This window comes from Prenolepis imparis, unplaced genomic scaffold, assembly GCF_030444845.1.
Source record: "Prenolepis imparis isolate NDT839.2.m4 unplaced genomic scaffold, iyPreImpa1.0 SCAF_13, whole genome shotgun sequence".
NCBI lineage: Eukaryota > Metazoa > Arthropoda > Insecta > Hymenoptera > Formicidae > Prenolepis > Prenolepis imparis.
In genome coordinates this window covers 10,613,810-10,639,104 of record NW_028141171.1, presented here as the reverse complement: position 1 = coordinate 10,639,104, position 25,295 = coordinate 10,613,810, and the positions used below count along the sequence as shown (strand labels likewise).

The window sequence follows — 25,295 nt, the reverse complement described above, 5'->3', positions numbered from 1 at the left end:
GCCGCGCTGTCTCGCTTGACGAGATCCAATATCACTCTCTCTCTATCCTTCCCGCTAGACTCGAGCGTCGCATGCGTCCGCGACGTTGCATCTCTCGAGCGGGACTGATCCCCACCACTGATCTTCACCATCAATCCCCACCACAAGACTCTGCGCAGTGGTATCGTCACGTGACGGCAAAGCCTAACTTCGCAGCCAAGAATAAAGTCGAGAGTCGAGAGTCGAGATGATCAGTCTCGCGCGAAACGCGCACCGTGGTAGATGTAGGAGATGTGCGAGTTTAATGGAAGTACAGGTATTTTATAATAATTGAAAGATTCTTGTAGAAAATTCTATTTCTTTGTTCTCATTTTCTATTAAAGATTTTAATATTGAACTTCTATGTGTATTGTATAATTAATATATTTTTATGCATGCATTGCAATAATAATTTTTATACATGCGTTGCAATTTTCAAGATTTTATTGTCAAATAATAATATAACTTCGCTTCGCGCGCGTAATTATATTCGGATCATTAGATTAAACGAAATGAGAAAAAAAATATATATAGAGATATATAGAAATATATATTTATAGAGATATATAGAGAGATAAGATATAGAGAAAAAAAAATTAATATATTTATAGAGAAAGAGAGGGGGAATATAACCAGGGAAATCTAGTAGTTCTCTCTTAAAATTCCCGGCATAATTTTATTAATGCGGGTCACGGAGTGGCGTCCATTCTACAGTTTCACCGCAACAGTACAAATAATGACTCCCTTTTTTTCCGTCAGCCACGCGGTAATATCTCGTAGAAAACGTTAGCATGCACGCGCTGTTAAGTATTACTGTGTGACAGGGACGCGTTTCCGGTGCTGGTGCGGCAGTGTGGCCGCTTAAATCCACTTGGTTTCCGCGGTGTGACACGCGGCTGCGACAAAAAGCACAGCTTTCGTTCTGAACAGGGTTTCGTGCTGAACGAACCGCGCGACGCGACATGTGATGATCGAAATAATTAAACAATTCGTTTGATTCGTGGCGCGTATTTTATCTGTTCTCGGAGTTGAAGGATTAAGCTGTCCGCGTCCTGGCGTTTTGATTTCTCTATACGAATATCTTAATCAATCACCTGCCTATCGCAATCGCCTCTGTTTGATCGCTACGCAAATATATTGCTTCAAAAAGATAGATGCGTCTATTTATATATATATATATATATATATATATATATATATATATATATATGGGATTATGAATACTTATCTTGTCTTGGTAATTAAATGCCTCTGTTCCATAGTTAAGTTAGATACATAATTAAAATATAATTACGGAATATTTCATAAAAGTTCCACCTTTATTCACCGAAGGAGAAAAGCGCAGAACTCGAGAGCGCCTTGAGTATAACGCTAGTAAACTAATTAAAGAAGAAGATACTTTGTACCGAAGGTAATAAGAAGGCGAGTCTTTTTAGTTTTTTTCCTTTTTTTTCTCGCCGAACATAAATATGAAGTCGATTGATTAGTTTGCCGACGACGGAGAGGCCGCGCTCTCGAACTCTTTCTCCGAAAACTAATTTAATATGAATCGCGCGCGATAGTAAACGCGCTTTAATACACTTCCGAAAATTGCCCCGACATGCCAGCGCGATTAATTATCCGTGATCGGCACCCGAAGAGAATAACGCAAAATACGGTTTGCCCGCCAGACCGATAATTAATAAACAGCAAACTGCCGTGGTAATTATCGAATGCGCCGTTATCAGAAACAGATATCCCTCGGTAATCAGCGTCGATCGGTCGAACACCGGTAATGCAATTCCAATAACCCGCATGCCAGAAAATATCTTAAAGCAAGCGCGGTGTAGTTGGTTTCGCCGGTTTTGTTATTTATCGATCGTGCCACGAGTAAACCATCTTCTCTTTCTCTCTCTTTCTATATAATATACCTATATTTTTTGTGTGTGTGTGTGTGTATGTGTCTCTCTTTTGCTCGCTGCGCAATCGGAAACGAATTCTCACGGGCAGGTAACCCCGGTCCACCGCGCCCTTATAGTACACTCGATAGATTTGGCGAATTTCAAACGGAATAAAAAACGATTTTTACAGGCGATTTCACGAAAGCTCTTCGAGTCGGTCCGAAGGAATTCCGTCGAGAGCTGAAATATAATATTATTGCCGTTGCTGCGAGCTTAGTGTCGTTCCAAATTTTTAAAAATATCGTTGAACCTGTAAAACTGACCGATGCAATCCGCGACTTACACTAAATAATTTATTTGGGATTCGTATTGCGACTGTTATTCGTTCGCGAAAGTCGAGTATTTGAAATATAGTAAGCCTTCGCTTTCGATAAGCTTATGACGAACAATTTAAGGATCTACGTCTACATATCTCATTATCCTCGGTTTGATTAAGTCCTCGTCGTCTTTTCCCTTTTATCACAAACGCCTCGTACTGCGTTCTTAATGCTCCATTATGAGGAGGGTTTTTATCGTGCAGCATGATGCAATTTAGTCGAAAAGAATGCACGATAATCTCGTTATACTCGACTATTAAATACTTATCCGTAATAGTCTCGCGAACCATGAGATCTTCCCCGGAGAATAATCCGATACTTTGTAGTTTGCATCGTACAACTAAAGATATAACAAAAATAAGCATTCCTCATGGTACTTCCGCCTTCGTACGATAGAGCGACTAAAATAAAATGGAGCGTTCGACTTTTTCTAACTTTCTCGATAATCTGCATTTCCCAAATGGATACCGCAGCACAGCGACAGGTGTGTAACGTTCCTCTAAAGTCATCGCTTTTGCGAGCGAATTCGGGAAAAGATAAGGGATGTCGCAATCTCGTCCGTGTCGTATAAACCGTTTTAGCGTCCATTTCCCTCGAACGGAAACGTTTTCCCGTGATCGAAGGCGCAGCAGCATGTCGATGCATCCATAAAGCTCCGGCGCAAGGACGGCATCCACGACGACATCCCGTAGGACGTATAGTAGCGGTTGTGTCTCCCTCCACTTTCGTAAATTTTACGAGCCGATACATTTACTCATATCGATACCCTCGTCCGCGATAAAACTCGCGTTAGGCAAAGTGGTTACAGCAGGAGGGTGTTTCGGGCTCCGTCGCTCGTTCCGCGGGACCAATTAAGGCTATTTCCGTTTCCCCGGGATTCCGGGGTAGCGGCGGGGGGCGGGGGAGAGGTTAAAAGGCGATTTGTCTTGTTTTTCCGGAGCCAACAGCCACTTTCCGTCCCCACGAACCCATCTTCTTGTTCTATTTCGCTTTTGCCGCTTTCCACCCCTCATCCTCCCTTTTTTCCAACATCGTCGCTCGTTTCTGCCCCCACAACCACTGCAAATTTGTAACCCGCGCCAATGGCAAACCGTCGCCGGGACATCCGTCTTCATCATCGTATTGTCTTACCGTCTCGTCTCTTGTTTTCACGCCCGTTTACCGTCTTGGTCGCGAGATGGTTATTTAATGGATTGAGAAATGGCGCGAATGTCGCCTGTCTAAAACGACGGCGAGATCGTAAAATTCCCTCGCATGCAAGGAATAAAATTAGGGAAGCGTTAATGTGGGGGATTATTATTGTTATTACCGCGAGAGATAAATAATCAGAGCACACTCTGTGTGTTGAAATTTTACATTTTTCACGATTATCTTATTTTTTGTGAATTTGTTTTTCGTGCCTTTGTTAAAATAGGAAATAAAGTAAAAAAAGAAATTATATGTTTAAGTGGGAACAATAATTATACGAAATTTCTGCACGCGTATGTGCATAAACGAGAAAGAAATTATTTTTTTCTTTTTTAAATTACGTGCGCGTTTATCTCTCCTGCATTTTTTAGAAAGCAAGCTAGACGCACTTATTTCACATGGCGCAATATAATGTTTCGTTTTGCTTCAACGTTGTAAACGAAGTGGAACATTTAAAGAAAATGAAAAATCGCTGGAAAGTAAACATTATAGGAATAAATCATTCTAGAATTTATTCCGCGTCTCGACTGCTGCTCCATTTGCTGAACTACACCCTTCACGGTTCTCGTAGCACCACGTATTCACAATGTGCAACGTGATGCAGCGCGACGCAGCATCACGTCATAGCTATGTACTTGGCATAAGAGTCCACGCGCCGCTCTCTCTTCCCCTTTTCCTCTCTATCCCTCTTCCTCTGAATTTCATTGCCCCGGTTTATCAAGATTTTCGTCTAGTTGGCAAACGCTGGAATTTGTCACTGTGACACTCCTCGCATCGAGAATGCTCCGCGCATAAATGCAACACGGTCGATGATGTTGCCAGGCGGCGGTGGCTTAATAATCGCTTTATAAAAGTATTTTCGGTGTCTCATCCACGATCTCTTCCTCTTCCGCGAGGCTCTTGAATATTTCCGCGAATAAAAGCACGACCGAGGATTGAAACGAGGAGCAGTCGAGTAGCGACGTCTCGGAAAGCCTTCGCGTATAAAAATATCGACCGTACACATCGGTGGAAATTGCGCGCCGCTGAAAGTTGGTAAAAACAACGTCGTTAACGATCGCGCGCGTAATGTGCATCGCAACTTTATGGCGACCGACCGCACATCGCTCGGCGCATGATTCTATAGGCGACTCTTAGAATTCCATTGGCCTCATTCGCCGCGAAAAACTTTGCAAACTTCCCCTTTCGTAAAGTAAAGCTTCGTAAAATGTACGGCGTAAAATGTACGGTGTAAAATGTATCATTGTCGGGGTGCGAATAATTAAAATGCATTTCTTAATCGCGCGTGAAAATGAGACATAAGCATCGTTTTCACAAAGAGCTCGGGAAGAAGCGAAATAAAAGGCGAAATAAAAGACGAGGGATCCTCGAAAGATACTCAGGATATAAAGTTCGAGCGAAGCGGCGCATAAATGTTAAAAAAGATTGACGGATTGATGGATCGACATGGCTTGATTGCGCGAATCCTTTTGTGCGCGTGCTCGGATCTAGAGATACAGCGAGCGTGCGAGATTACGAAGAGGAAATACGTTCTCTTCTTTATTTTTTTTTCCCCCTTTCTTTTTTGGTCTCCTGGCAACAAGTTCTCATTCCGCGCTTCGTACGTTTATCAAGCTCGTAGATTCAAATTTATTCCTGTCGCGCTGGCTGCAGCATGCACCGCCGACGCGTATTGTGTCGCATCTTCGAAGGTGCGACCGGGGGTGTGCAATATATTGAGACATCGGGCAGAGCTTAGAATATCGTTGCCCTCGTTTCTCCGGGATTTCCCGTCTGCGGAACGAAACTGCGATATTTCTTACACGACTCGGAGCCCTCCTCTCTTTCTCTTTCGCCCTTTCTTGGCCACGAGAGATCGAAACTTTCGGTCAGGCATTTGTAACCGCGAGCACCAGCAAAAAGCTCTTCCGCAACCTCGAATTTGATTATGTCGACACGCAAGGACAACAAACATCGCGACAATCTGTCAAATGTTTAATTGCACAAACGTTTGTCAATGCAGCGCCATGACATCCGCCGTTCGTTTGCACGTCTAAATTTACAGATTGTTTACGCGATATCTCCTGTTTATTTTGTCAACTAGCAATCTCGAATTCAGTTGTAGTTTGCACGGATTTTGAATATCGCCGTATTCGTGAAACCAAAATTCGAAGACAAGATTTAAAATTCATAGTTACAGAATTTAAAGTATAAATATGAAATTGTACAAATATATGCTTCTCTGTATATAACTGACAGTCAATGAATATGAATCTTTTTCTATACGATGCAATAAGAGTAAGGATACGCCGCTTTGTGACGATTTGATAGAGTCTGAATTTATCGTCAGAGAACTTCTCCAATCAATATTCTTTCATCGTGATTTCCTGGTGTCGCTAATTCCTTGACAATTCTTCGCGTATGTTCCGTTTGATCCCATTCACACAATCTAAGCTCCACTGTAGCACGCGGAGATGAAGGCGACCGTAATCCCAACGAATGACGATAGATCGGATTGCGGAAAATGCCGCGAAATCGCGCGAAACGGGAGTCGGGTCTTTTGTGGCGAGAATCGATCTTTCGCTATAATACGGCGAGATATTCGCTTCTAGAGGCGACGGGCAAAGCCGCAAGTTTTGAAATTCTTCACTATGTGAATACGCGAGAGACGGCTATGGGCGTGGACGACGTTGGATATCGATGAAGATATAATGCACCCTGTTGAGTTTGTCGAAGGCGTAGAAATCGCGGAAGCGAGAGGCAAATTCGAGGCTACTCGCGCTCAGCCGGCATACTTTCGTCTATCCGTCGTGGCTTTTTACTGACAAGCAAGAGAGACGTTATCGAGAATCGATAGAGACGACGCTACAGCATTCAGTTTCTCTGCCTCTGTCTCTCTGCATGACGACGGGTTAGCATGCGCCACATGCTGTCGTCTCTTCCGGGATATCTTTGACAGCGAGACAACCAATATCATCGGTCAATCGTCACCGCAAATTCTAGATGCAATAGACAGACTATGCGAGTATCGGTCGTGTTAGATCTGGTGATCGCACAATCGGATACCTCGCATCTTTTCAATTCGTGATAAAATTACGTAATAAAAATCGTATTGTGTTATTGATCGTCGCAGGTGGAGCCGTCATTACGTTGCCGCCGACAAATCAAACGAAACTAGAAGGCGAGAAAGCGCAGTTCTCCTGCGAGGCAAAGGCTCTCCCGGGTAACGTAACGGTGCGCTGGTTTCGCGAAGGCGCCCCCGTCACCGAAGTCTCGGCCCTGGACACCCGAGTGTCCATCAAGATAGACGGCAGTCTGGTCATCAACCCCGTCAGTGCCGATGACTCTGGTCAATACTTATGCGAGGTCACCAACGGCATCGGCGATCCTCAAACTGCTAGCGCCTACTTGAACGTCGAGTGTAAGATTTGTTTGAAACATTATTATTAGAAAATCGGGCAGAAAATAAAAATTTCGAAATACAAAAAATTGAAGACTATATATGTATGTTAAAAGAATCCAAGTGACGAGTCCAACGCGATCGATATCTGGGAATAATTAAAATTTTCACGTGGATTTCGCATGTTTTAGACCCGGCGAAGGTGACATTCACCCCCACCGTTCAGTACCTGCCGTTCCGTCTAGCCGGTGTGGTCCAGTGTTACATAAAAGCCAACCCGCCCCTGCAATACGTGACCTGGACCAAGGACAAGCGCCTACTTGAGCCTTATCAGACGAAGGACATCGTTATCATGAACAATGGCTCCCTGCTCTTTACACGGGTCAATGAGAATCACCAAGGCAGATATACCTGCACGCCTTACAACGCCCATGGCACGCAGGGCAGCTCGGGTCCGATGGAGGTCCTCGTACGGAATCCGCCTGTCTTCATCCTTGAGCCGGATTCGATGTACACGAAGAAAGTCGGCGAGACGGTCGAGATGCACTGCGACGCTCAAGAGGCCGAGGGAACGCAGAAACCAACGATACAATGGCATCGGGTATTCATTCAAATTTTAAAAAGATATATTTTTAATATTGTCAGCAAACTCGCTATATTTCACATTTTTTATCATTTTTTAATATATACTCTGAGAATATACATATATATTATATATTATCTGCAACAGCGTAAAATACAGAGCTTATAACGACTGCACATTTTTTTTTTTTTTTTTTTAAATATGTTTATTCTTCAAATAACATAAAAAGCCGAAAGATATCGCAAACAATAATATAATTTTTAAAATATCTTTTGGACTCTGTGTTGAATAGTGAATTGATTGTATTACTGACAAGCTCTGCCTCGTTGCATTTTATATAATCGTCTGTAAAATTATGTTAGAAGGATGGCGGACCCATTCAACGCAGTCGCACGAAAATCGTCGGCGGCAATATAACTATAGAGAGCCTACGACGCGCGGACTTCGGATTTTATCAGTGCACCGCCTCCAACGAAGTCGCCACTATCTCGGCCTCGACGCAGCTGATAGTCGAAGGCACGCAACCCCATGCACCTTACAACGTGTCAGGCACTGCCACGCAATTTTCGGTAACGCTAACTTGGTTACCAGGCTATTCCGGTGGTCCTGATTACAAGCAAGATTATACAATCTGGTAGGTATACGTAGATAGGGATAGCCTGATATAGGTATATTATCACTTAAAGGTCCTCCTGTCGACGCAGTATAATCGCTTTTCTCGAATAATAGACATTCTTAAAACAATTTTATTTATACGATATACACGTCATAGTTCTATTACAATATCATTACTTATTATTCATGAATAGACTGATAGAATTATTTGTGTCAAGAATTTCGAATTTGTAAAATCTATTCACATGTCATATATTCTCTTTTTCCCGTGTTATTTCGCTCAGGCATAGAGAATCAGGAATTTCGGAATGGAAGACAATCCCCGTGACTCCATCGGGCAGCACTACGGTGACGATCAACAACCTCACGCCAAGTACGCTCTACGAGTTCCAGGTAATCGGAAAGAACGCTCTGGGCGAGGGAATGCTGAGCAAAGTCATCACAGTCAGGACACACGGTAATGAAAGCCGCATTATGCTATCTGAGTTATTTCGATTCTACTAAAGTTTTTGATAAATTTCATGTAAGAGATATAAACCTAAATGAGCAAAATTTGATGATCTAGTGATAAATTTATTTCATGCGTAATTGAATAGCTACTAATCAGCTCTGTAGCTGTAATTAAAACTATCCTCTTACTGAGCTGATTTAACAATATCAATACTAATCTGATTAATCGCAGCTGATAAATAGCGTTACTATGATTGATTTGATAACTAACAAACTAATCTTTGCATCCGTACAAATTTCTTTCTCACTGTTCACGTCTATCGCTGCATTCTTCTCCAAGGCGTTGCTCTGACACAATCGGCCACCCCCTCCGCGCCTGATCAACCCGCCTCACCGGAAAGTGGTAAGCTTCGAATGATAAATATACTAGTAGTGTTTATATATTTTACAACGTACAATGTTAGAACGAAACAAAAAAAAATTATTAAATGCGAAAATATCGAAATTCGCGAGAGAGAATGTTTTGAAATGCGCGACGCGTTATATATACATATATAAAGCGTAAATTTGAACGCGTAACATATATCGGAGGCAGCGCGTGGTGCAGTCTGTTTGAGGTGTTAAAATCGACGATTTCTACTGCTGTTTTAAATCTGCAAGCTAGCAAAACACTATCAGCTGCCGGAGTATATATCTCGGAATATCGCGCGACTTTGCAAGCTGAGAATGGCATCTCGATGACTGTCGGAGGGAAATTCATGCGTGTGAATGTCGTTTCCGTCTCACCCCGCGATCCTCTCATCGGGGATATAGAGCCGAGAGTCGAAAAGTCGCGCGACTTTTTTTCTCGACTAGAACCATAGGGATAAAAAAAAAGAGGAAGAAGAAAGGAACAAGCATGAAGGAAAAGGGTGAGAAGGAGGCAAAAAGATAAGATAAGAGAAAGGGAGGGAGAAGGAAGGGACGCGGAATACGGATGCGGAATGAGGCAAGGTGAGCGGAGAAAACCGAGAAAAAGAGACGAAGAAGGACCGGAGAGACTTCCGCGGCGACTTATCGTATCGGAAAACCTATCGAGCCGTTCATTCTGCTTCCGCTTTTATTTCCTTCCCTCGAATCCACCGGTTCATTGCCTTCCATTTGTACACACCGTACCTCGAGCATCCCTGATACCGGCGTCCAGGGATTTCTATCTGGTTACCTTTCAAGCGTTTCTTCTTTCGCCTATCTCGCTTTCTTCTCTCGCGTTATACCTTTTTCACGTTGTAGCGCTTCTTCGCTTCTTATGCTTCCGCCCACGCACAAGCCCGCATCATCATCGGTTTCGCTCCTTGCGTCGACAAAAGGCCGGTTTCGCCAACGCTGATTAACCACGCTTAACTTACATTTTCTCTCTCTATATCTTTACTATTTTCTACACACAGCGTGCCAAGACTCGCGTTTTATAACGAAATCCTTTGAAGTATTTTTCTAGTCATTAATTTTCTCTCTAACGAGTATTTTCCTAAAAATTGGATTTTGTTACAATTTTTTATTTAATTTTAGAGTTAAAATTGTGTCTAAATCAAATCCAAAATTAATTAAAGAATAAAATTTTGACAGAATAAGAATGCAGTTGTAATTCGTTGTTTCAATATATTTGTGAAAAAGAACTGAACTTTTAATTCGCAGAATATAATTAAGGATTTTTGTTACAGAGCATTGAAAGTAGTTTTGAAAAATTTTGTGACACATTTCTTGTTTCGTGCTACAATTTAAAGAGTTTAGAATTTATTTTGGCTATAATTAGAACTAATTGACATTGATGAAACTGACTTTATCATGATTAATAGAGTATTTAATAATGAGGTGACCTAAATTCCATTTAGAATCTTTGGAATGAAAGCTTATTATTTTAGAATCTTCTGGTGTAAGTTTTTCGATATATAAAAAAATGCTTAATTTGTTTCTGTTTCTTATTGATTTTCTTATTCAATTTTTAGGTTTTTCTTTTTTTTCTCATTTCAGACATCCTTGATTATAATACACTCGTATTACCAACCGATTCCACAGGAAATCCCATGCTTCCGATAATCATTCGACCGAAAGGTACATATATTTTCATCTTTTCGTTAATTAAATTTATGTTACACGGAAAGAAATTTTCGTAGGCAAGATAAAAACGACTTCTCAACATTCTTACATTGATAGTTAAATATTAGGAAACAAGTTTATAATGTGATGGTTTACAAACCATCACATTTTTCTATCGAGATACTCGCAAGCATACTTCATCTCGTTACTTTCACCGCCCACGTTCGATAGATTATTTACACTCGACATGATGACACATACAAATACGCGATCGCCTTTCTCGTCGCACATTTAATTAAAAATCCTTGGCGCTGCAAGGAGATTGCGAGAGCTCAAAAATCCACCTTTTTCCTAGAAGCTCGTTCGTTTCGCGCGAGAAGATTAACCGTCATTATGTGCTATGGTGGACGTGAAAATAAGTGTCAAACGGTCTGAAAGGGAGAAGGAATGAGAGAAAGAAACAGCGCGTATGTTCGCCCGCGTACAGTTGGGCGTACAACGCGATGCGAGAAAGATACAGAGGGAGGAAAATAAAAATGAAATCCTCTTAGCCGCACCGGAGAGAAAGAGAAAGAGCTACGACGAGGAGAGAGGTATTCCAGAAGGGAGAGAGCAGGAAATAACATCATACATTTTGCACGTAGCAGACGGTTCCAAACAATCTACTCCGCTTTAGAGTTGAATAAACCCAAGAAAGTTCTAGTTGTACTTCCCTCTCGCGCGTCGAGTTTCAATCATATTTGAATCGTTGAGGAAGATGGGGTACAGTGGATACATCAGATAAATCAGAAAGAAAAAAAAATGAAATTTTCATGTACAATTTTATTATGTTTTCTATACACATAATTAAAAATAAGTAAATAATGTAAAACTTTATCCTATAATTTTTTTCATAACAGAGGTTTAATCTCCATTCATCTAATATATTACATAGTGTATGTATATTGAAATTTTTAACGAAATTTTTATAAATAACATGCCTGAAAATGCACACGTACATTCCTCAGCAGAAATAAAACGCGGATGTTATTTTTATACAAAAATAATAAAAATATAAAATCCTCGTTATAGAGCTCGTAATGGGCAGTTTGTAGAAGAATAGGAAGAAAGGAAAAATAAAAAAATTTATTTCTCTTATAAAACAAATATTCGAAACAATACAAGAGCCGCTAATTTGGCAATCTCGCGGCCAAACCAGCAAGCCGCCTATGTTTTCCAGCTATCTCCAATTTTCTCATATTGTCTATGTGGTTACGTGGCGAAAAAACCATTACGAAAAAAAATCGATTTAACTTTCTAAACGCTCTGCGTTCAGTGCCGCGTTTACTTCGCAATACCTAGCTATCTGCACAGTAACGGCGGATTTTTCGACGAAAATAACTTTGTCTCGACTCTGTCTCTTTCGTCACATACGCCAATGCGTTCGCAAATCGATTCACTATACCATGTCCCACGAGAATTTCGAGCGTTTTCCTTTGATCTCGAAAGCACGGTTCAATCCTGCCAGCTTCACGGTATGTTGATCAATTTGAATGACGCTAAGAATTGCTTCGTTCAAATCGCCGATATATATACATATATAGGAATAAATCCGCGGACGCGCGGGCTTTGATAAACTCGCCAGTGTTTTAAATGGACGTAAAATCACTCGCGATACGCTATTCCATCTGATTGTAACCAAGGAAATTTACCGGTCTGTGCGGTTTGCGTAATCAACAAAGCAAACAGTCGTGAAACAGTTGTTACGCTTTCCGACCGCGATTCGTGGCAACAACTACGAAGCAATCTCCGTCAATTTTGTAAATTCCACCGAGATATTTTCCAGAACTGAGGCCATTAAATCGATAGGGTGGAACGGAGAGAATAGAGTCGGATATTTACTTTGTCGGAATAAACCCATGAGTTGATGAATCAGAATATGACGGAGCGTCAGAAAAAAATAGGTAGAGTTAAATAAAATATTCGCACCTCTCCATGTGCGAATTATTCCGCGCCATGCCAGTTGTTTCCTTGCTTGTATTTTCGCATTTTTTTCTTTTTTACGACTAAACTGTTTTAATCCACGACGCGAAGTCGTATTACACTACCTAGAAGAAATAGTGCCTCTCGTGGACATTAATAAGGTTAACGCGCGTACGCCGGAAGCAATTAGGTCATAACATTATATGTGTAAGAAGTGATGAAAGAAGCCCGACCTGACCTCACATGTCTGGCTAATCCTATTAAGAAGTTGCACCAATAGTCGTTTCACTCAGGCCTACTGGCTTCGTATTCTCTAAAGAACATAAAAAATGTACTATATATACTGGTTTATTAAATTTATTCTTATTTGTTATGTATATTATGCAAACATAGTAACATAAATAACATGCAATGTTAGTTTTTCCATTTCAAAAAATTCTGAAGCTTATCGATTTTAATTTATCGAGACATCTGGCATGGTACTATAAAAAATACGTATACAAAAATTAATACAGAAATATTTAATATAATCACTGCCTGAAAATGAACATAATTATTATTTATCGCATTTATATCGGCATATTTGCAAGTATCAGTCAATTCAAAGAATTTTTTTTAAACGATGTATCGCAGTTGACCCAGATACGCGACGATGAAAAAAGTCAGACGTACAACTCGATAGTGCGAATACCGATGAATTTGATAGATGCGAAAATGTCGCTGCGGTCGGAACGGCGTTAACGTTTCCATCAAAAAAGCTTTTCGCTGGCGTTGCAATCCGGTGGGTCACTGGAATTATTTCGAAGTTACGACAGCAACATTTATTTACTGACGCCAAAGAGATTTTTCCCCCCACCTCGGTCTTTTATTTCATATATATGGCACAGATAAAATTTTTTAAATCTTTATTCGTTGGAAATTATTTGTCAATCGTGGTGTAGTATAAAATGTACATTAAACTATGTAAAATCATAAAGTCACAAGTAAAAAAAAAAAAAAAAAAACAAACGAAAATAAGATTAACATGACGAATATTATATTGTTTCTCATCGATATCTCACCAGGACCAAAGCCAGGTATTCCCCGGAACCTCACGGTGACGGAAATCAGCAACGGTTTCCTGATAACCTGGCAACCTCCTATGGAACGTAGCCATCTTATCCAATTTTATACTATCAAGTACAAGACGGACGGACCTTGGAAAACGCTCAACAAGGGCCAAATACGACCCGAGGAGACCAGTTATTTAGGTAAGATACCATCTGTCCATCCGTCTTTTTCTTTCTTTTTCGCTCTCATTGATCGCAGAGCAATTATCTTTGCATAAAGTTTTTTACTTAGCATCGGACAGGCGTCGACATCGAATACTCGAGTAATTCCGAACATTCATATAAACCAACATTTTTTTTTTAATTGTCAATTTTCGAGAATACGGCTTTCATGCGATTTTCCCGTTTAACGTGAACGTCCACAGTGAAGAACCTGGTCGGTGGTAGGACCTACTATTTCCAAGTGTTCGCCAATTCGGCTACGAATTACGGTGTGAGCGAACAGGTGAAGTTTCCCGTGCCGGCTCGCGTCAAGCACAAAGCGATCACCGCGGGCGTCGTAGGCGGCATCCTCTTCTTCCTCGTCGCCATCATCCTCAGCATATGCGCGGTGAAGATATGCAATAAACGGAAGAGACGAAAACAGGAGAAAGGTATGAACGTCCCGTGGCGATGTCGTCGTATCGACATATACACCATTTTGCCCGCAATTTGCCTGCACCTGTGCTCCTGGTTGTGTCGTCTTTGCATTAAGAGAACACAAAGCGAAGTTTAATAAAACTGACGACAGAAATATAACTAAAATGTTTCTAACTGATGAATCACGTAATTGACAGCTCTATCAACTTATTCAATCATACAGAACTAAATTGTTTTTCGCAACACCACATGTTCTCGAAACGGAGCGGAATATATTCGCAAACACGTAAGTCATTTTCTGCGAATCACACGTTATTTTTTAGATTTTTGGTCCGTTCTGGGCCCGCTTATTCTTCAAGGTTTTATCGAAAATGCTCGCAATAGAATTGCGAGCGTATCATTTAGCGCCCAGAACTGATCAAAGAGACGGCTACGATCTGGCAACGCAGGCGCTGGGCATGCACCTGTGAAACTGAACATATTCATGTTTAACATAATTATGTAACATTGTAGAACTGCTTTCAGCGTATAATATGGTGGCCTGCCGGGTCACCGACGCCAGGAACGGCGCAGGGCAGGGGCCCCAGGGAACAGTGCCTTTGAAAAAGTGAGTGTCTACCATCCGAATTACCATTATCTTCCCAGGTTCCACAGAGTCTTGACTCACGATACTTTGGAGCTCTTAAAGGCTCCGATCAAACGACAAGTAGACCGAGGAGATCGCAGCTGCACTATAAATTTATTCCGCTATAATTGCATAAAATTGGCACAAATATATAAAATTCAAAATAAAATATTCAAAAAGATTACTCGAAAATTTTTTATCAAACCAATTAATCGTTACGACAAAGTTATTCACACGTAAAATTTGATATATATAATTAATAATTTTCCGAGAGACACAATATTTCGGTAGACAAGTAAATGCACGGTCGGCAAAATGGTGTCACAGCCACCTTAATATTAATAAAGCATCGATGGTCCTCGTCAATGGAGAGGCCTCTGATCAAGATACAGCAGCTCGTTCTAGCGTCAAAGATCGATCACAAACGCGTACTGTCAAAACGCGTCACACAAAGTGCAGATGCGACTTCAAAGAAACTCTACATCACTTAGGCTTAGACAGAATTAGCGATTAAGTCCACTCCACCCCCTCTTACGAGCAATAGGCGACCGAAGCACAGCAAGCATTTATGAAACCTTCTCACGAGTAAAATTTCTTCTAGTCAACAGATACTCGAACATTTACGCGCGAAATTACGCATATATACATTCATATATATTTATATAATTGTGTCCTGGATATATCGAAATTTACATTTACTTCGATGTCGCTCTTAAGTCAACTATTACTACTTTGCAGCTACAAATTTAATGATAATTTTTTTTTCGAAATCGTCAATTCGATTATATCGATAAAATTAATGATAATTATTCGATTATTTTATCAATTGGAAATAACGATGATATGTCATTGTGTCGTATCAGCGACACATTTACAAAGATGTATGACCGTGACACTTACGGAGAGAGACAGACGTAAGGAGAGAAAGCCATTCTTTCTCCTGTCGTCAACTCGATCCGCTTTGACAAAGGACAAGCACTATCGTCTGAAATAGGGGGATTAAGGAAACGAGAAACGACAGACCTCTTTTGATCTACTTGCGCCATACATAACACTATGAGCTTCTAGATGTATATCTCGTAGCAAATTAAACCGGCAGACTAAACCGCAGCAGCAGAGGTATTTTGGACGAGGTTGGAGAAATGATCTTTCGATAATCGATAAGTAATTTACGCACACTCCCACGCGTAACATCACGCGTGTGCACGTTTCCGTTAGGCATGAATGAAAGAATCGAGCTCTATCTATATCTTCCGTGCGATCCGGATCGAGTCGGACCTCGTTGTGGCTTGAATCAGATGATGCGCGACGATTCGTTCGCGCGCATGACAATCAATTCGTTTTCTGCATCAAAACTCGTTTTTTCGAGCAATGCAGGGGATATACGAGAAGATAACGAGAGAAAATTTCGCGCGTGTGTATGCGAGATCGTATAGCTATTTCCCACAATTATACGAGTCGGATCGAACAGTAGTTTTTACTCTAATATTATTTCAATTTAAAAAAAAATTTTAATTAAAGAAATTAGAAAGTACTTATAACGTGTATGAAATAATTTAATTGAATTTTTATAAAAAGAGTGGAGAAGATATCTAGGATTTTTTTAACGCGATCGAAAAATCGCAAAATTTGATTCTACGCTAAACACGAGTGGCTCGATTCGGATCGTCGAGATTCGCGCGCGATTCGCACAATATCATATCTACACATCAAGAAGGATTATAAAGAAAATGGAAAGGTTTCGACATACGAAAAGAAAAAAAAACGAGCCACATAATCGTAACAATTCGGCTCGTTTTTTGCGATTTCACGCCAAAACGGACTGCACGTGTAGTAGCGGATAAACTACTCAGTTGTGACCATTATAATTTTCATCGCGGCATCCAAAAGTCCACAATACGACTGCAGTGATGCCTATTCTGGATCGTAAGACCTTTAATTTTCCGGAACTTTTGGTATCTCGCGTTACTTACCTCTTTACTTATACACGCGTCTCGTTTTTGCCTTTTTTTGGCTGATCCTAAACCCGCGACTTTTTAGAAACAAATCATTCGACCCAGTCATTTTCATCGTCATCGTTTTATCAGCCGCACCGTTTCAGTTTCTCTCGAGTAGTACTATAACTGTTGTATGTGTGTGTACCGAATTACACTCTACTTCCTATATGTATATACCTATATCGTGGCGCTTATCGTGAGGGTGCAAGCAAAAATTCCATCGGCTAATCCAATCCCATTTTAGTCCGTAAATCATCCTTACACGCACAGGCAACGGTATCACATTCATGTTTTAATGAAGAAAATCAACTTCACAATCTACGAATTCTGTGGAAGCCGCAGTTTGATCGTATCTAATATCTAATTCAGATTTTCTCGTAGGTTCGAAGCTGATTGCGAAGCCATTCCAAAATGAACCGCACATATATGTAATTATAAGCCACCACTAATTTTGCAATAATGGCGCTCTGTTCTCAACTATTACATACCACATCAATCTAATTTGCGATCGAGCATGCGCTTTTGTGATTTGATATGTATTACGGATTAATCGTTGTCTTTTTTTTTCTCTTTTCTTTTTTTTATTGCGATCAGCAATTATATATTAGCCTATATTGTTTTATTAAATATACATTTCAATGTATCTATATGGAAACATTACTATCAGTAATCTTACATAATATTGCCTTGCGTGTAACAGTTCTATAACATCTCCAACAAACAATCCTTCAAAGTATCAAAATTTCATGTCGCAATCATCATCTCCCGTCATCATCACCCTCATGATAAGTTGAAACATTCGTCGCATTTGTTTTTTTACTAAACGCGCGGGCGCGTTTCTCGAGACTTATCCCGAGAGAGATCAATATATTGCACGTTTATACCTACACGTATATATCCAGAACGGGCTGGACGGTTCAGCCACTGCCAAGAGCTCTTTTTTCTCTGCAAAATCCGCATTCGTGGTCCGGGCTATATGCAGAAGCCGAGTAGAAGCAACGATTGCAATTTCCTAATGCTTCGACAGCATCGGACACGAGACATTACACTAATTTCTCCGGCATAATGAGATTTTCGTTTAACCGCGAAAAATTTAACGAAACCAGAGTAAGTTAAGGATCACGATTAACGTAATTTTCTTCCATTGTGCCGGTTCTGCGTTATTTTTTCGCGCGATGATTGCACTCGCGTGCTTATCTCGCCGAAGCCCGAAGGTCGAAATATCGACCACGAATACGGACTCGAAATAATAATTCGGTGGTGAGCACCGAAGATCGCGATCAGAGCAAGGATCAGAAGAGAGCCGACGGAAGCTAAAGAACATCAAGGGTCGAGAGACTCTGGAGAGGAAGGACGCGGGATGTCACTTCGCGAACGATGTCGATCAAAAGGCAGGAAAGAAAGGAATTGTAAGGAAAAGATACGACGCGTATAGAGTCAATCGATCGTCGCGTCGTCGAAGAAGAAATTTTCCCCGCTACCTTTCTCTCTCTCTCTATCTCTCTTTGCTTCTTTCACTTTGTGTCTCCGACCCTAAAACAATTCTCGCGCGAAACGGTAACCGCGCGGACGCCGACGCGGAACAAAGCCGGGACAAAGTCATTGTGACAAAAAGAATAAGAAAAAAAAAAGACGAAGACTATAAGAAAAATCGTGGGCGTCTCTTGTCCTCCTCTCTCTCTGTGTTTTCTGTAGGTCGACAAATCTAAACGCGTGCGGCGAGTCAGTCTCGACGCTGACCCGTTGCAGCCCGTTGAATCCGCAACTACCACCACCACCACCACAACCTCTTCATCAATCACCACTTCCTACGCAAGTAACCACCCCCGCCACTGCCACCTCGGAGCCGGTCCACGAGCAGGCCCCCCCGAATCGTGATCGTGACCATCACGCACTCCACCTCGATAATCGAGATTACGAGAGCGTGTTTATCATAGAGAGGCGGAACAGTAAGCCTAACCTCCGCTAGCCACACAGAAAAAAACCAAGTACTACCACTACTACTACTATTACTACTACTACTACTACTGCTACTACTACTACTACTACTACTACCACTACCTATTACCGCTACTATTACTGCTACTACCGCTACTACGTACCCGAGACCACGGTTGCTCCCGAGAACCACGAAAATAAGCTCCCGCCGACGGTATACGTATATGTGTTTGTGTGTGTATAAACACGAGCGGTCCGTCGATCGATCGAACGAATCTGTCAGATCGATTTCACAAAAATCTCCATCAATCATCGTCGATCCACCTCGGTCGATCGAGCGAGCGAACGCCAATTGCCGGTGGGAACATGTCCGTTACTACTAGTACTACCGCTACTACTACCACTACTGCTACTACTACCTACTACTATGCAAGACTACAGCTCTGCAATGTTACCTGCTAGGACCTACTAATATACCACCTACTACTATCTACTACTACTACTTAGGATGATTGTCATGACTGTAGATGAGATCTGCAATACAGGCAAAACAGCTAGGAGTTCACACTAGTAACATCCAGTCAGTACCCTAATACCTTCGTTCGGCGGCCTTAGGGAGTACATAGATAAGGGATCGAGGCGGTAGATACTGTTTTTTTTTCTTTTTCTTTTCATTTCTTTTCCGCCGATCCCTCCGCACAAAAGACTCGCGACACCTAGTTCTATGCATATATTCACTGTATATAAATATCTTCGTTGCTTCTTTCACGTTTCGTTTCGCGAGCTTCGAGATGAACTTCGGGAGTAACTCTAACGCGCTTGTATTTGCTCTTCTTCTTTTTTTCATTCTATTATATTGTACTTTACTCATTTCATCGCTCTCTCTTATTATATACGTTCATATATATTTCTTCACCTTACTCAGAATTTTTATTGTCATACGCGCATAAATTATTATATTACTTATACTTTGACTCAATCTATTCCCCTTTATTCTTCGTATTATTGCTTCTCCGTGAATCACATTTTATGATACCTTTGTGCAAACTTCTTTAGAAAATTATGAAGCGTTTAACTCATTACCTTTGTGTTAATGCTTAATTTACTTTTTCATTATTAAACGGTAATAACCAATTTTGTACCAAGCGTAATACGTTTGAGAGTTACGCAATATCCATTCACGTGATCATTCTGAGGAATAACTTTAATCTGTGAAAGATTGTAATTATCCTATATTGCCCTCGATATTTCTTAAAATGAAAAAACGTTTACATTTATTATTATTTCTGTACAAATACTGACTTTTTTTTAGATAGGTTGCGCCTGTTGAATAATTCAAAGAATTTGGCATCTTTTTTCGCGCGCGCGCAAGATTTCTAAACTTTTTTTATTTATCTATGCATCTTTTTATATATCGATATTGTATTCTTTATCGTATTTGTACTCGCATTTTTGTATAATTCTCCATATCGAATTTTGATTTATATTTCTATTAATATATAAACTCTCTCATTCGTATATTTCTTTGGCTTTTTACAATATTCGACACGATCGCAATATTTTTCAGAGTATGTCACGAAATTTTACGAGTTTTCTCTTCTATACTTTTACCTATTTATATTTTAATTATTACTACCTTCCAGATTATTATTACAAATATGATACTAAAAGGTATATTATTCTGTTAATGCGTTCTCTTACTCATTCATTACAAATCATTACTATATCGCTTGATTTTCACTAATGCTTTCACCTATCACTTTACCATGTTCAATTAATTTATTAATTGACAGATAAATTTACAGCGACTCGATGTGTTATTCACATTAAATAAATATTATTCAACTTCATTTCTTGAGCTACATTGTTCCTCTCAAAATAATAATCTCTCTCTAGATATGAAAATTACTTTGTATGTTTTTAGAATAATCATCGAGTTTCCTTAACATAACTTCTTTTATTATTTTACTTGCATCGCGCAACACGAAGATTTCTCTTTCTTAAATATTTCTTCTTAGCATTCATTAAAATTCATAAACAATTAATAGGAAGTTACTGGTGTATTCTCATAATTTCGCGTATATAAATTTATATAACTATCAAAATTTTCAGAAGTATACGTATATCATATTTATTATAAAGAGAGATTATCCAGTAGCTTGCTATAAATTTCTATTTAATCCCGACTTGATGCATGTTGTTTAATGATGTTTGCAATGTCTTTTTAATTAAAGACAGGCTATATCAGCAACTGTTGAAAAATTTCAAAGTACACATTTCATCGATACTGGGCTTACCATAATGCTGTATCTTCATATTACTAATCTAATTTTGTCACATCACAATATTAATCAATCTTACATCTGCTATTTTCACAGTATTATCTAGTACAATGCTCTCTCCATCTCTCTCTCTTTCTTCATACATACACAAATCGCATGCGACACAAGTATCACATTTGCTCAAAGTCAAACACAAAAAGCAGTATTCCGACAATTGGTCGTTACGAAGGAGAATATATTTTGTCAGAGGGTTTTATCGAATGAAAAACTTCGTTTCATCAAGTTTCTCAAGCGGCGCATAAACGGCGCGTAGAACCGCAACGATTATTGCGGCCAGTCGGAGCTCTAATTCAAGCTTCTTGTGTTATTTGATTGTTTCCAGTCTGTCGATTCTAGACGACCAATAAACAGACACGCTCACGCTTACACGCGAACACTCAGCAATAAGCAGGGCGGAGATAGGTAAGCCGCGCTCGTTGCGGCCGCGCGAAAACTCTTGCATCCATCATATATATACATCTACCATTGTCGTATCTACCTGTTAATCGTTCACGATACTTCCTTGCATTTCCCCCATTCAGCCCAACTCGAGTCGATATTTACACATTTTTAAATCTCGGTCCCTCCTTTCATAAATCTGCAATCTCTTATTATCGCTTGATTTCTATCAACGGCACTTTTTAATTTATCGCGATACATCATACATTTCTTGTTTTTTCCATTTTCTTCGCAGGATCGAGTGCTTCCCCGAGAAACAAGAGTTGAGAAAAGCTCGATCGTATTATTCAATCAATCTTGGTAGAGTATTGCGTTATTCTCGTGTGAGGATTATTTTTTGTCAAAATAAATGATACTCTACAAATCATATTAATGCGACGATGTAATCTCTTTATTTATTACGAAGCACTCGACTGACCATTCATATATATGTACATGCCATACCTTACTACATATTTCATTGTGCCTTTGTTAGAAAATATCTTTTAAAGGGGAAAAAAAGAGTTGTGTACCGTTAAAGACTTTTTCCACTTCTAATATTGAATCCGATTAGTCGAATCAATGTATGCCACGATGGTGAAACCGCGTCTTCACCGACACCCCATACGACACTATTTATCTATTTGCTCCCTAACACCACCGCCTAGAAGTAACGTTCGGTTATTTAGCGTTATATTTCTTATTATTACCGCCACGATATATTGTTTTTTGTGAATGTAATCGTTGTGTTACAACATATTCTCTCTCCCCCATCTTTCCTTGCTGCCGGACCCGAAGGAGGAGAAAAGGTGACGAGTTTCGGAGCACCAAAATTCACAATTGCTACATATATTCACTGATCAAAATCTAAAGAAGTACAGAAAATCGTGCAAAAAAACATTCTATCAGAACGAATCAAAATTTTGTTCGAGTAAAAATAGAGAATATAAATATGTACAAGAGAAAATTATATAAGATTCTCGTTTTATGCAAAAAAAGTTAAAGAGATAAAAAAAGATCTATTCACTGCCGAAACCATCCACAACCCACGTCACGCCCGACCACTCGTGCACCGGAATGCGCATGAGCATGCCTTCCCTGCCTGCATCCGTTATTCGTTATTATACGTACAAGTATAATTAATTATCTTGATAATTATCTTGCCATATATATATTTAACTTGAACATTGGCATTTACGTTACATTTGTTCTAGTACTTTATTTAACTTTTGTTCATTAACGTTGCGTGTTTTTTGCCATTCATGTTGCACGTATTTGCTGTACCGAGCGGCCGATGGACCACGTCGGAGGAATAATTTCAAAAGCTCGTATCTCGGTGCGATATTTAATTAAACAAGAATGCTCCTTCATGGAAGAGCAGTGCTTTATAAATAAATCCACGTGTACAATGAAAACGAGTACTGAAATTTCCCGATTTGTCGCAAAAACTTGTGGATATAAATTGGATTAAAAGAGAGATACAATTTCTATTTTCATATCAAACATATATACTGTTCACAATAACATAATAATCACTACTGTGGATGTGTCTCTTTGCTTTCATGTCATTTGTGTCGTGCACGCTTAAATTTGCAAGAACTGCATACACGTTGAGAGAAATTTCGGTACTCTACGAAACAGGCGACGGATCCTCCGGACGGATCTTACGCCGAAACTTCCTCCGACGATCTCGATCGGATCGTATCTGCCGATCACCACCGCCGCGATCGCTCTAACGCTCCTTCTGTCCTACCCATAGACCTAGAAAAAGCCGAGTACCAGGTTTAAACCTCCTGAAGGAGATCCTGAGTCCGGATACCCCGGACTCGTGCCGCTGTCGTCCGCTGGGCAAGATCTCGCGGGCGGCCGACGGCCGCTTCGTCGTCGCGGACTCGGTTCTCAGCTCGGCCAACAACAGCATCCTGGATGTCTCGAGCAGCGACGATGGCGGTTTCCTACCGAAACAGCGGATCAAGTCCTCGTGGCGACGCCCGCTGGTCGGCATCAGCCAGCTTAGCCTGAGATCCGACGGCAGCGGGGTGTCGATAGGTCCTCTGCCATCGGCTTATCATCATCACGGCGCGATCAACTCCCTGGCGAGGATACCGGCCGTGAACGTCTGCGCGATCGCGTCGCCCAGGTTTCTCGCCAGTTCGCCGAGCGGGACCCAGGTGCCCTGGACCCCGCTGTATTTCAGCGATCTCAGCTCCGTCAAGCAACCATCCTCCGGCGAACGTTCCTTCCCGACACCGCCCGGCTACCTACAGCTCATCCGTAGCGTGCACCAGCGATACAGCCAGGAGTTACCGTCGCTCAAGGCGATCCACGCCGAATCCAGGCGGTTCGTGCCGGTTCAGCCGTTGGCGACGTCGTCGCCGCCGCAGCCAGCTGGACGACCAAGAGCGAGGCTGCCGCCGAGGCACGCCAGGCACGCCCGATCGGCGCCGGAGCTCGCGGCTTCGCCCGACCTGGAGACCTCGCCCGAGAGTAGATCGAGCAGCTCGGGCTTCGGCAGTAAAAACACGTCGCAGCAGAACCAGAGCTCGAGGAGCGGCAGCACGGTTGCCGAATGGCGACCGCCACCCTACAGGCCACCTCCGCCACCCCTGGTGGGTCGCTGGCTCGAGCTTCAGGACCAGGCCAAGGTGGGTCATACGCACATACAGAACGCCGTGGACGCCGGCAGCGTCGACGGCCATTACGAGTTCGATCCGGTGTCGTGCACGCCGACACCCACATCGGCCTCGACGCCCACGCGGGAGGAGAGACCGCCGATGCATCAGATCCACGCCATTCACGTTCCCCACATCCATCAGGTGCACACGGTAGCACATCATCAAGCGCCGAGATACAGCAGGGAAAACATAGAGGCCAGAGTACAAGCGATGAAGGCGGAGTTCCATCAGTTTCGGCAGCGACAGGCGAGAAGAAAGCAGAGCGCGCACTTGGAAAGCGCGTGTTGAGACAATGAACAAGTCGAAGGCAGATTTTTTCATGATCGATCGATCGATGGTTTAGAGATTCCGTAGCATTCGCGGAAGAGTTAAATACACGATGTGGAGACAATGTTGCAGCTTAATTCAAGCCGGAACGGTACGGTAGATATGATGGTGAGCAGTGGTCACTACGGAGAAAAAAAAAAAAAACAATCTAAGACGTGATGTGAACGAGATGTTAGGCAAGAGAGGACACGAGACGGTGGTTTACACTTTAAGATGCTGGCTCAGAGAAAGCTAGATTAAAATCGCGATTACAAAGATTTTGATACTGGCTTTTATCTATCATAGAGAATCGCGTTTCAACACGACAATGACGATGACGACGACATGATCATCACCGAAGACCAATCACCGCAGCACAACGAGGATCATCATCACACGTGATTCCGCATGAGAGGAGTTAAGTCAATTCTAGTAGCTGGACATCCATCTACGAAAGAAGGCTGTTATAAGCATCAGCTCAGGATACATAAGTTTCGCACGACCACGAGAGACGGGAGCGACGTAGTAAAAACTGTACGTTATAAGACGTTAATAATCTCTTCGGAGTCTCAAATTACTGATTAAGAGGACCGAGTCGAGTATATTCTTCGGGGGAAAATACTCTCGATATCATTTACCCAGCGACGCTCTACGACATCGATCGCGCTGGGACGATAATATAGAAACGAAGTGCGTAAACGAAAACGTTCGCGAATCCGATTATTATTGGTCATATCCCGCGTACACCAACCGCGCCTACGTCCGGTTTAGAGGACCGTGAT

The 25,295-nt window shown here is 41.4% G+C and overlaps 1 protein-coding gene across 12 annotated transcripts in view; it reads left to right on the top strand.

Annotated features, from left to right (window-relative positions):
- The window catches only part of LOC145944878 (protein turtle), a 247,977-nt gene extending 223,296 nt beyond the window's left edge, over positions 1–24,681 (top strand). For 8 of the 12 annotated variants that reach the window (XM_083053508.1, XM_083053512.1, XM_083053517.1 and 5 more), the window contains 10 exons: positions 6,576–6,863; positions 7,034–7,443; positions 7,788–8,059; positions 8,325–8,497; positions 8,831–8,893; positions 10,498–10,578; positions 13,590–13,775; positions 14,000–14,227; positions 14,727–14,820; positions 23,292–24,681. In XM_083053508.1, the coding sequence (XP_082909634.1) occupies positions 6,576–6,863; positions 7,034–7,443; positions 7,788–8,059; positions 8,325–8,497; positions 8,831–8,893; positions 10,498–10,578; positions 13,590–13,775; positions 14,000–14,227; positions 14,727–14,820; positions 23,292–24,495 (2,999 nt within the window). In that variant the 3' untranslated portion in view covers positions 24,496–24,681. The remainder of the gene's footprint in view (positions 1–6,575; positions 6,864–7,033; positions 7,444–7,787; positions 8,060–8,324; positions 8,498–8,830; positions 8,894–10,497; positions 10,579–13,589; positions 13,776–13,999; positions 14,228–14,726; positions 14,821–23,291) is intronic. The other 4 variants (XM_083053510.1, XM_083053514.1, XM_083053518.1 and 1 more) reach the window with 4 other exon arrangements.
- Positions 24,682–25,295: the final 614 nt, after the last annotated feature.